The following is a 12,782-nucleotide window of genomic DNA, read 5'->3' on the forward strand; positions in this document are numbered from 1 at the left end:
AGTTCCAGAAAAATAAGAATTGACAGAGGCCATTGGGTTTGATTCATTTAAAAAAACATATGGAGCATCTACTATGCCAAATGTCAGCTGGGGTTAGGAGTTAGCCCCTTTGGAGGGGACATCTGCTGAGTGCCTATGATGGTCCCAGGCTCTGAGCACAGTCCTGTGTGTGGACCCTGGAAACTGACGCTGAGTTCTTTCTTCCAAGAGCCTGTGTTTACAAAAGTTTCAATCCATATTGAGAAAGAATGGGAGATAGAGGCTGAGGGAAGAGGGGAGATGGAGGAAGAGGGAGTAGATGGGAAAATGTGTGCGGTTCAGAGCAGACCACTCATTTAAAAATTCTGGCATTTAAAGGGAAGCGAGAGCTCGGAAGACAACTTGAGGGGACAGAAAAGTCTTACAACACTGCCCCCACCCCTCCCATCAAACAGGGAACACTTGGACGCTACCAGGCAAGAGAAAAGGCATTGGTGTAGAGGAAGGGCAGAATTTGTCTGGTGGAGGTGGGATTATTGTTGAAGTAAACAGAAAACAGTCCCCATTTCCGAAGAGCCTGGAGAAACCTGTTTAACAAACACGGCAAAACCGTAAAATGGTGACAAAGCGTCCGGGTGAGTGGTTCTGACAGTGGGGATTGGAAAATGTGAGAGCCAGAAAAGGGATCGAGTGGGAGAGGCGATATCAGCAAAGGAAGGCCTCTGACCAAAGTCTTGAAGGACCGGCGGAGAGGAGAGATCCAGGCATTCCCAGCGCGGAGCGGACTGGGCGCAGCTTTCCTCCGCCGAAAGGCTTCAGTGCCCTCCCCGGCTCCCCTTTTCCTCCCGGCGCCACCTTTCGCCAGCAAGCCCGGCTCAGGTTCCCAGCACTGACGTCAGCGGGCGATGACCTCAGCGCCGAGGAGGCGGCGGGGGCGGGGGCGGGGCTGGGGACTAGCCGCTAGGCCCGGCCCGGCCCGGCCCGGAGCGCGCGGGGCGGGGCAGGCATCCGGCCCCGCCCCCATCCGCCGACCGTAGCCAATGGGTGCCGCCGCGGGCTCCCCCGCCTCTCCGAACAGTATGAAAGGCGCGTCCCGGGTGAAGTCCGGGCAGAGCCCGAGCAGCGGCCCAGCGAGCGCAGAGCAATTAGTAGGCGGCACGTCCCATCGGCGACCTCTCACTGCTCCCCGCCGCTGCTACCTCCGTCCGAACCGCTCACGACATGAGCCAGGCCCGCTGGACAGGGAAAAGAACAGACATGCTCCCGGAGATCGCCGCCGCCGTGGGCTTCCTCTCCAGCCTCCTGAGGACCCGGGGCTGCGTGAGCGAGCAGAGACTAAAGGTTTTCAGCGGGGCTCTCCAGGAGGCACTAACAGGTGAGCCCCGCCGAGGATCCTGGCTTCCATCAAGCCCCGCCACTGGGGTTCGGCCCCGCCTTCCTGCCTGGTCCGTCTTTCCTCTCCTCTTAGGGCAGGGTTCCCCTCGCGAGCAGCACCGGGACTCGGTTTCCCTCCAGCCCCCCGGGCGGCCCGCATCATCGCCGCGTTCACCTGGGTCGTGTCTCTCCTGCGCGGCCCTGCGCTCGGGTCTTGATGGATGATGGCTCTGGTGGGGCGCGTTCCTCCACGCAGACCCTTGTCCTGGAGTGCGAGCCCAGGCCCCGGCTTCTGTACCGAGAGAGGAGGCACCTCCGGGCCTGAGTGCGAGCTCATTCCCCTTACTGAGACTTTCCAGGGGCGCTGGGGACGAGCCAGCCCAGCCAGCCATGGGCTAGTTATGGGGGAAGAAGGCACAGTTGAGCCTTCTCAACAACTTGGATCCTCATTGTGGTTCTTCAGGCGGCACAGGGCTGCGCTGTTCCCCGGGCGGGTTGTTGACTCGTTCGAAGTTGGAATCCCAGCCCCCTTTGTATGCTTTGGCTCCCCTTAGCCATCTGCCACCCATTATGGTACTGAGAAAGCCTTGTAGGTAGTAACTGCGCTCTGCGGGCCTGTGTGCTGGGGCGGGGGCGGCCTGACACGGGAGGTTGACAAGAGATAAGCAGGGCTGCCTGGGGAGGGAGACCTGTCTCCCAGCTGTTTCTAGCTGGTTGGCCGCCAGTCTCCAGCAGCGATAGCCATCTTCAAACGTGCCCACACAGATCCCCTTCCGAGGAGCAACATCCATTTCATCAAAAACAACCGGGTTTTCACTCCTCTCACCACTTCCAGAAGGTCTCTGGCTTGCGTAGGAGGCAGAGGGGGCCTCCGGGGCCCGGGGTGGGAGACAGAGTGACTTGCTGTGAGTCTGACAATGAGGGCCGCCTTGCTGGCCTTGCAGCTTCAGCTCATAGGTCTCCAGAGGCCCTGCCTGGACATGTCCTCCCCAGGCTCACCCCTCCTTCTTAAACAGAGAGTGTGCCAAAAGCAATACACTAGCTACTTGGGATGGCCCCGGAGCTGTGGGACTCCCTCCCTATACACCCTCACATCCTTGTCCTAGAAGAAGTGAGGGGGGAAATCCTGTAACGTTCTCTGCTTCAGTGGCCAGAGGATTTCAGGAGGATCCTGGAACTCCTGAGAAACCACATTGCTCACTTACAATCTCTGGGTTCCTTCCTCTACTCCTTTCTCTTCATCCCCATCCCCCCTTGCTGTAGCCTTCACAGCCCGGCTGCTCTAACCAGGGCATCTCCCTCTTGTTCCGTCCCCACAGAGCACTACAAACACCACTGGTTTCCTGAAAAGCCGTCCAAGGGCTCCGGCTACCGTTGCATCCGCATCAACCACAAGATGGACCCCATCATCAGCAAGGTGGCCAGCCGGATTGGACTCAGCCAGCCCCAGCTGCACCAGCTGCTGCCCAGCGAGCTGACCCTGTGGGTGGACCCCTACGAGGTGTCCTACCGCATCGGGGAGGATGGCTCCATCTGTGTCCTGTACGAGGAGGCCCCGGTGGCTGCCTCTTATGGACTCCTCACCTGCAAGAACCAAATGATGCTCGGCCGGAGCAGCCCCTCGAAGAACTACGTGATGGCGGTCTCCAGTTAGGGTCCCCCGCCGCCCCCATCAGGCACGCTACTGTACTCATTCTGCCGCGACAACAGGCCACCGCATACCTCAACCTGGGGAACTATTTTAAATGAAGAGCTATTTATATATATATATAAATATATATTATTTTTTTTAAGAAAAGGGGAGGAAAAAAAAAACCAAAAGATTTTTTTTTAAAGAAAAATCCTTAAAGGGAGCTGCTCAGAAGTGGCCTCCCCAGGTGCCTTTGGAGAGAACTGTTGTGTGCGCTTGAGTCTGGGACCCAGTGCCTGCCTATGGGAGGGGGTGAGTTGTGAGGGGGCGGGCCTGACAGGGGTGAGGTGGGAGTAACTTGGCTGGCCCCCCAGGAGGATGTGAGAAGGGAGCAAGCAAGGTTAGCAACTGTGAATGAGAGTGGCCAGGATCTGGCGTGCGGCGGGGAGCAGAGAGACTGAGTTCAGACTTCTCTCTCCAGAGCAGGATACCTGCCTGCACCCCTGGGCCCTCTCCTCCTCAGGGGCATTCAAGCCTGGACTTCAATTATGCTATGTTACCTAATCTTCTCTTCTATTTTTCCGGGGAGATCTAGGGCAGAAAGTGAAAAGTCCTCTCCCAGTTGCTTCTATCCTAAGCAGCTTTTCTTGAAATCATGACTTGTTTCTGATCTACACTCAGGGGCCTGTAGATGTTGCTTCCCAGGCAGGAAACAAAAAGCTTTTTGTTTTGTGGGGTTCGTGGGGGGTAAGGCAGGAGTTAGAGGTTATTGGGGTTGGGACAGAAGGGTACCCTGCACAAAACCTTGGCTTTGCTATGTGCTGCTCTGTGCGGGGGTGAATAACTTGGGGGTGGTTTGCAATGGAATTTTGGGACCCAAAGAGTATCCACTTGGGGATATTTGTTTTTGGCCAAACCCTTCTTTTTGGAACCACACGAAACTCCTGATGCTGCCGCCATTACCCCTCCGAAAGCTGACTCAAAAGCTATGGGGAACTCCAGGTTCTTTATTACTGCCTTCTTTTGCAAAGCACAACACTCCTCCCTGACTCTCCCGCTCTTGTCCCCTTCTGGTTGGGTCATGGAGCTGCCCAACTTTCCAGAACAAGAGCTCTCACTCACTGTGCAATATGGCCTCCTGGATCCCAGGAGAGTCTGAAGGAGAACTGCTTCCTGGAACCTCCCGGTGCCCTGGAGGACTTAGGGAACTCTCCCTCCTCCCTCCATGCTCAGGACCCTGGCTGGCAGGTCAGCCTTGCAGGTGTTCCTTGGCTGAATGGGAGAATGCCCCAAGTCCTGCAACTACTTGGTATTCTTGTAGGGCTGACACTAAAAGCCACAATCCTGGGCATTGCTTTTTTTTTTTTCTTTTTTATGGTTTTTTTTCTCCCCCTTCCATGGTGCTCAGAGCACCCGTGGGGAAGTTGCTGTCTCAGTACAATCCAAGTTTGTCTCTAGACTTGTGCAATATTTACTGTTCTGGGTTGGAGCCCAGGGAAGTCCATACTGGGAAGAAACCCTTCCTTTGGTTTTTCAGTGACATTAGCGAGGAGTCCCTCAGAAGGTCTTGAGTTTTCCAACCCCGAATCACTTTAGAAGGGTGTAGCTAGAGCATCTGGTCGACCTGGCTCCCTTCCTACAACAGCCTACCTGGCTGTTGCCCCTTAGTGAGGAACTTTTCTCCCTAACCATCCCCCACCCCAGGGGTCCCTGCTCCACAGCCAGTCCCCTTCCCTGGATTCCTGAACTAGTCAGTTCTGACACAAAGGTGCTATTTACCAAACACTCTCCCTCCCACACCCCATTCCTGCCAGTTCTGCCCCCTTTTCAACTCTAGACTCCAACCTGCCTTCCCAGACCCTGCTTCCAGCCTTTCTTGCTTTAAAGATAATTTCAGGCCTGCAGACCCAAGAGCACCTTTTCTGGCCTGTGGGTGGAAATGAAGCTGTGAATCCCCACAGACTGTGGTGTTGCCTCTTGTCTACAAACAGGCCCCTGCCTTTTTAAAAGCAGCCTCATGGTCTCGTGCTTCATCTTCTCTTGTGTTTTTTTTTTTGTTTTTTTTGATGTTCACTTTAAAAACAGCAAAACACCCAGAGCTGGACTGTTGAGCAGGCCTGTCTCTCCTATGAAGTAAAAATAATAGTCGTACATTTGTAAGCTATATTCTGACAGAAAAGTCAAACGTTACTAATTGTATAATAGTGTTTTTATATGGAAGAATGTACAGCTTTATGGACAAATGTACGCTTTTTTTGTTGTTGTTGTTGTTACTTTAATAAAAATGTAGCAGTTGAAGCCGTGTGGTTTAGAGAAGGTCGCATTCCCACATCACTGAGTCTTTCCCTTGGAATCAAATCCTTTCTTGGTGTCTCAGTGTTTCCCTTCAGCGACCCCCGAAGGGACACATATAGCATGTGGCTTGTATAAAAGAAAGACCTAGTTGTGTGACTCCTTCCTCCATCCTTTAATGCATGTTCTCACTTCCCTGTGACCCTGCTGGACGGGCCGGGGTTCTAGACTGAGCACTCCAGAGTCTGGCCAGGTCTCCTGCATCTGTTCTTGCTGGGCCTCGGCTGTGCTCACACATTTGCTCATTCAGCACGTGTGACCTGTCCGTCCACACGAGGCACGGAAAATATTACACTTGATTGGGACTCCTAGCCCGAGTCTCAGACTGAGATAGTGAGCCAGGGACCCTGAACCTTTTCCCAGGCTGGGGCAGAATTGTCAGAAAGTTCCAGGTCCAGGCTCTCTTGTCATCTCTGGGACGTCTATTTGGTACCTCCGTTCCTTAATTAGACAAAAACAGCTGGGCCGCAGTATCTGGGCCTTGCAGACCAAAGCTATACCAGTCACTAAAGAGCAGCTACTCCTGACAGCAAAGGTTTGTTACCAATTTATTACTCCCCCTGGCCATGTGGATCAGACATATGCAAGGAAATAAGAGCAGCCTTCATCATCCCAGGCTCCTGTGTTCTGTCCATGAGGCTTGACACAGGCTTCAGCACCCCCAACCCCACTTAGGAGCTCAGCATTTCCCACGGAGATCACAAGGACATCATGGACCTGGGCTAGTTTTGTTTTGTTTTGTTGTGTTTTTTCCTAGCCAGCAGTGGGCTATATTTAAATTAAATTTTAAGCATATTGATTCATGAACAGAACCATCCCCCCCATCAACACACGCTTCATTTCACAGCTCTATGATCCTCGTCAACGAAATTGTGGTTGACCGAGGTCACCTAGATGGCCGGGGGATCGGAGAGCCTGTGTATGGTACAGTGGGCAGGTAGAGGAGGCAGGAGATGGGGCTGGGGGAAGCCGGCTCATTTGTCTCACAGATAGACTTGATTATAGGGACCCATTTGTGTCAAGAGGTTATTTGAAGGAATGGTCGCATTTTCGTCGGTGGTTTGAACACAAATGTCCTAGGCACTCGTTTGTAAGGACCCGCCTTGAGGGATGTAAGGAAGGGGTTAGGGATGCATTTTTGTCCATCCTGGTGTTTTCTTGTCAGCACCTATCTTCTTGTCTCCTAACAGGCTCCACTCATGAAGGAGATTTCATTGCGTTCCTACTGTCTAGCAGAAAGCCTGAAAGGGAGGGTTATCTGGAGGCCAAAGGGACATATCATCATTACCCACCAGTCTCCAAGCCAGGGTGACTGCAGAACAGCAGACTGGTCTGGGGGTTGTTCGCGGCTCCTGGTAGCCTGACAGTCCCTCAGTGGACATGGGAGTGTTCTGTGACCAAGCATGGTCTTTTTTTACTGTAGATCTGGCCCATTTCAGCAGGGGTGGGGAGTACCCCTTGGCCAGCTGGGGGTCCAGGGGCTGTGGACCCGAATGAACAGTTTGAGGAGTTGTAGCTGATGGGTCTCATGTGTTCAGGGACTGGGCGTTGCTTGGTCCACTCTGCTCCCCGTTTCCCCACTTGGTACACCTCACCCTCCTGGGAGACCTGTGCTCGGTCAGCTGTTTCTGGATGATATCACGCTGTCCAGAGAGTATAGATGGGGCCTGGGAGCTGCGGATTAAGAGCCCATCCCAGATTCTGATAAGGACATGTGGGTGGGGGAGGCCTTGATGCTTCAACAAGCAAGCCCAGGGGGAAGAAAGCCTCCCCTGGGAGTCTGACATCGCCTCTGGAACAGCCTCTCATAAGCCAAGGCACTGAGGGCCTCCTGGCTTCCAGGGCCACACTGGCCTGGAGGCTCAGCAAAGCATGATCCCACGGAAGGAGTTCTGCACCGGGAGGGAGAATAGATGGGTTGTCGCTCAGGTTCTTCCTAATGAGCTGTGTGAACTTGGACAAGCCCCTCAATTTTCCTCTCAGAAATTAGGGAGTTGGATTAGATGACCTCTGTTTCTTTCTTTGGCTTTTGATTCTAAGTCATCTCCATTATCCTAGCAATCATGGAGGGCAAATGAGCCCAATTATGATCATTATTTTCAATTAGATGAACTGGAAGGTCACTTGGGTTGGGATGTGGAGAAATATGCCTCCCCTTGCTTGACTCTGACTCTGGCCTATGATAAGGTTTCGATGTCACGAACAGCGAGACAGTGCTGCGGAGGTCAGCAGCTCAGGCAGTGGGGTAAGGCTATCGGGGGTCTGATCTCACCTCTACTGCCCAGCTCCTGGCTCTGCCACCTGGAGCAAGTTACTTCACCCGGCCTCCATTTCCGCATTTGTAAAATGGGAGTAAGGATAGAACCATCTCAAAATGTTGAGAAGGATTAAATGAGGTCTAAACCACTTAGAATAGCTCTTTGGCATATTTAAGTACTCTATAGGAGAAGTGTAGTTTTAAGTAGAAGTTAATCTGAATTGGGAGATGACTAAGGACACTCTGACATTCTGGTAACCGGGAGGAAACCATGTATTTAAGGAGTATTTCTATTAGAGTCTCCCTGGAGGGTGGCAGTTAACAACATTCAGTGGCCTGCCCCACTGAAAGATGATTTTCAATCCTTTGCTGAAAATTCTTCACAGCCCAGGGACATCTGACTGGCTCAGTCAGTAGAGCATGTGGCTTTTCATCTCCAAGTCGTGAGTTCAAGTTCCACCCTGGGTGTGGAGCCTACTTAAAATAAAAAAAAAACAAACAACAAGTCTTCAGAGTCCAAGAGCCCTTCCTGATGTCATGGAACCCAGAGGACGTACTCCCTAAGTCTATGCAGAACGAATGAATGCACTCATGCCTGATCTCTGCCATTCTTGCCCAAATGTACCATGTCCTCCCCGCCAGACATTTGACCTTATTAGGAGGAGGGGAGCTCTGACCTCTTGGCTCCGTGAGCTGCTTGTGGATTAATACCAAACTGGACTCTGTGCTCATTCACACACACAGTGGGTGGGGAGATGGATTTTCCAATAACAACTTTGCTTATCTCCATCCTGCCCACGGGTGGAATCACACCCACGCGTTCCTTCCGGGAAGAGAGAGAAATGGGGAAGCTGAGAAGGGCAAGCCTGGTGAGTTCTGGAGAGTTCTGTACCCTCTGTACCACTTTTTTGCAGAGCTGGCATGAAAAACATCTGAACTCAGTCTAAGCGGCTCTCAGGGCCCCGGATAATGATCTTACACAAACAAGCGTGCTGAGATGGATGGTCTGTCCTTTTTGCAGCTTTGACAGGGGTCTGCTGCTCTGGGCACCCACAGCTCCAAGTCATTTTGCTCCCAGTTGAAGCAGCTCTCCCACTCTCCACCCCTGTTCCCATAAACGAGGGCAGGCCTTTATTCAATCCTTGTCCAGCAAACCTGTTGGGCTGCCCAGAGCACATCAGATAAGGTGATGTTACAGCTGGGCAGGTCGGAGCGAGGGCTACTTTCTATACCTACACCTACAGAGAGGGGCTGTTTAAACTTCGGTGGGCACCAGAGGAGCGAAGGTATGGCCAGGTCAGCAGTGAAGAAGGGCAGCTGGACAGAGACTGCCGTGAACACAGAGAGTGAGCTCAGGCTTTGTCTGAAAAGGACCCTGCCCTTTAGCTGTAGTCTGCTGTGCTCCTGGGAGACCAATGATACCAGACGCTGTGATTTTTCAAGAGAAATCTGAAATAGAGACTTTTATTTCACAACTACCTAAGTTCTAACGATGACAACTGATTTTTTTTTTTAAGTGGTAAACTGCTTTTAAGTACTTATTTGCCTAGGTTTCCCATTTGTGACTTGTGATGTGTCTTAGACCACCTGGGTGGGGGGCGGGGGGAGGTAGGGCTTTCTGACCCCAGCCCCCATACTAGGATGAGGCTGTGCATTGAGGACATCAATGGCACGCCATCACCATGGCCGTGATCTCTTGAAGGAACTTCCTAGCATGTTCCGGATAGGACCGAGGGCATACATGGCGCCTCTGCTTCCCCTCCAAGGATTAGATTAGAAGCAGTTCAGCCCACCCTCAACTGGTGCCCATTAACTCAGGCCTCTCAGTCTTTGCTCAAGGAATATTCTGACTCCTCCTATCTACCTACTTTGGTTAACTCTCATCTCTCAAACTTTAGCTCTTCTCTTCCAGCTTTTCAATGACATTGTCCCTTCCCATGCTACCCAGTTTTTTCCTCTGTCCTAGTCCTTATAACCCTGAATTTACTGCTAGAATGCAGGCCAGGGACCTTCCCTGAGCATTGTCTGGTGCTTAGTAAGTATTAGTGAATTTTGGTTGAACAGGTGAATGTTAAAGTTGCCAAGAGTGGAGGCTAATTGATGAAAGGAATTTGGGAGAGGAGTGGAAGAAAAAAAATCAAGTCCGTTTAAGGTGTGCCAGCCAAGGGTCCCAGCTCAGAATGGCTAACCTGTGATCTCACCTTCTTAAGAAAACAATCCTTTGAATCTTGCAGGCTCTTAGGTCTCTAAGCACCTGCTATTGGAATGTAAATGTTACTTAGAGAGGGGTGGACACACTTTAAATCATAATGTAGGGGAACCTCGGTTATCAATTAACTCCCTAAAGTGGGTTTACCCAGAAGGTAAGGTCACCTGGACAGAAGGCTGGGCTATGACGTGTGGGGAAGGAATTCTGACCATGGTAGCAGGATAGGGAGAACTCACTTTAGAGAACTCACTTTGGAGGCCAGCTTCCGGGTGGTAGAAACACCCCCAGTCTTAAGAGTTGGGAAATAGGGGCCCTAGCTTTAGGTCTGACAAAAACTAGTACTAGATTAGTCTTTGACATTTTAGACGAATCTCTTCCCTCTTCTGAGCCTCCGTTTTCTCATCTGTAAAATGAGTCACTGGTGCTGAATCACCTCTAACCATCCCGTTTCCATTTTCAAACAGAACAGGAAAATCTCGGATTCCTCGGTGCTGTGTACTCCCAGGTCCGACCATGCCACACTTGAGGTAACACAACAGCCTTCCACTCACCTCCCTACGGGGCCCAGCCAGCAGACCGGGGCCACCGAAAACTTCATTTTCCTCAAGCCGTTCCCTTTCTGCTGCCTTCCTTTGCCGTTTTGAGTGTCCAAGATGGGGGTACAAGGCTCTCCCAATCTTTCCAACCCCAGACACCCTGGGAAGCGGCCTCACAATGCCAGGACCCCCTACCTTCTCAATTCTCTGCTTCTCACCTTTCCTCAAGCCATGGCCACATCTCCAAGTCTCTCTACCCTGCCAGTGAGAGCGGCCGCAAACCCCTTGTGTAAGTACTCTGACATACTTTCCTCTAGGACAGGAGCTGGTGCTGGGCCCTGAACACTGGCTATTCCCACGCACTCTGCCGGGGGCCGTATACACAAAGCCTCTCCCTTGTGGCCCCCACAAGCACCCTGGCAGATGCTTTAGGCTCAGGCTCATAGACAAAGGAGGCAAAGCACCAGTAAGGACAGGGGGCAGTGGTGGAAACAGATTTATCTGGGTGTGTCTGTCTCCAGAGTCCATGCTTTTTCCCCCTTCACCTGCCACCTCTCTGAGATGTGTTCCCTGAATAACTCCACTGAGCTCTTGAAAAACAGTCTCACCTGGAGGCTTTTCAACACTGATACCTATGGTTTAAAAGTGCTTACACATTCACAATAAATTCCTTATTCCAGGACCTCTTAATGATGTACACACATCACTTATTACTGTTTACATCCGGATAACAAACACGGTCAGCACATCTCCACAAACGGCTTGGGGTTGATGTCTGGAGGCTTTGCAAGCTCACGTCCCCTCTCCGACTGTCAGCACACACGCCCCCCTGGGAAGGACACTTGCCTTCTATTTCTCTTCACACCCCTGTGTGGGGCCCAGGCCTCGGTGTGCGCAGTCTGAGGGCGCTGGAGTGAAAGGCTGTGGTTGAGTAAACTGTGTCTGACCCTCAGTGGCTGTGGGGCCCGCGCCTTCTCACCGCCCCCTTCCACTCTTCCCACTCCGGAGGCAGGAAGGAAGGTGCCCACTCTGGGAGTTTCCTAAGAGGGGGTGAGGGAGCCTGCCGTGGGCTGGGGCCCCTGCGGACCCACGTGGCTCCCAGCTCATGGTCTGCACTCCAGCCAGCGTGTTCTTGGGCCCATGCTGGTGGTAGGGCTTGCCTGGCTCTCCGGAGTCCAGTCTGTTCCACCCAGAGCGACAACCACTTGATGTCGAGAGCAGTGAGTTGGCAGAGACCGAGGCAGATCTAGATAAGGCTGGAAATACATGGAGACTTTTCTTTGGAATAGGCTTTCACAGGACGTGGGCGGCTACCTTGGTTAAGGGTTCTATCTTCCCACCGGGATGGACTCCGTTTGAAAGGGAGGAGACCGCGGGAGGTGGGGGTGGGGTGGGGTGGAGAGGGGCGGAGGCAAAGCCTTCTGAGCCTTCTCTTCTTTATGGGTGTTCTTGCCCTGGTTCTAGGAAAGCTGGCTCTGGAGGGGACGATCCCTTTACGGAGATTGGTGGGGGAGGGGAGGACGGACGGCGCGGCAGTGACCTTGCATTTGAGCAACTCAGCGGCTCTTTCTCAGCAGCCAGTGGGGGCCCGAAGTGCAACTAAGCACCTGAGCACCCCCCACCCCCAGCTCCTCACAGGCCCAACTCCTCTGGCAAACTCTTTCTTCTTTCGGGTGGAGGTCCCCCTGCCAGCTGCCCTCTCCTCCAGGTGTTTCCTGTGGGCCCTTTGTTTGCCGGCGGGGTGGCTGAGGGCGGGGGCGGGGGGGGGAAGGGGGCGTCTCTTTGAGCCTCCTGTTAGCCAATGGCCGCCTGCGGAGGGGAAGCCGGGGCTCCTGTATCTGGGGAGAACCGACCACAAGCAGCAGCTGCCTCCCAACACCTGCCCTGCTGCGAGTCTGTAAACAGTGCCGGGCCCAGGAGGCTTCCTCCGCAGAGCAGGGCGGAGGGGGCGGGGCGCGGCGGTGTGTGTGTGTGTGTGTGTGTGTGTGTGCAGACCAAAGGGGGTCATTTCCCAAATGGATTGTCCAGAAGCTTCCCACCCCAGTTCTCCTTTCCCCAGAGGAGGAGTTAAGGCCTAAAGTGTGGGGTCATCCCAGGAACCTTAGGGCAAAGGACTCTAATCCCTACTGGATAAACCCAGGCAGTACTGGGTCACCCTCCGCTGTCCACCTGCCACGAAGTGGATGGCATTGCTTCTCGAGGGGAAAGCCAAGAGCAGCCAGGTAGAGCTGAAATGACTGCGCACCCCATCTTCACCAAGCCCTCCCCCCAGCACCCCCAGCACCCCCCAAGCACCCACACCCCCAGCCGGTTGGTGCAAAGCCACATGCTGTCTTGGGTTTCTCGCTGGCCTCTCTTCTCAGGAAGGCGGGCCTTATTTGTGGTTCTCAATTTCGGCTTAAATAATCTAGTCATCTGGATGATTATTTTATTTATGTCTCCCTG

The 12,782-nt window shown here is 53.1% G+C and overlaps 1 protein-coding gene across 1 annotated transcript; it reads left to right on the top strand.

Annotated features, from left to right (window-relative positions):
* Positions 1-1,069: 1,069 nt before the first annotated feature.
* BTG2 (BTG anti-proliferation factor 2) lies at positions 1,070-5,281 on the top strand. Its single transcript, XM_044267643.1, has 2 exons — positions 1,070-1,354; positions 2,673-5,281. The coding sequence occupies exons 1-2, from the start codon at positions 1,201-1,203 to the stop codon at positions 3,005-3,007; spliced, it is 489 nt and encodes a 162-aa protein (XP_044123578.1). The 5' UTR covers positions 1,070-1,200; the 3' UTR covers positions 3,008-5,281.
* The last annotated feature ends 7,501 nt before the right edge of the window (positions 5,282-12,782 follow it).

Source organism: Neovison vison, chromosome 10 (assembly GCF_020171115.1).
Source record: "Neovison vison isolate M4711 chromosome 10, ASM_NN_V1, whole genome shotgun sequence".
Taxonomy (NCBI): domain Eukaryota; kingdom Metazoa; phylum Chordata; class Mammalia; order Carnivora; family Mustelidae; genus Neogale; species Neogale vison.

Coding starts and splice junctions, on each gene's coding strand:
- BTG2 (XM_044267643.1), top strand. CDS start 1,201: ATGAGCCAGGCCCGCTGGACAGGGAAAAGAACAGACATGCTCCCGGAG. Junction 1,355..2,672: donor TCTCCAGGAGGCACTAACAG/GTGAGCCCCGCC, acceptor CCGTCCCCACAG/AGCACTACAAACACCACTGG.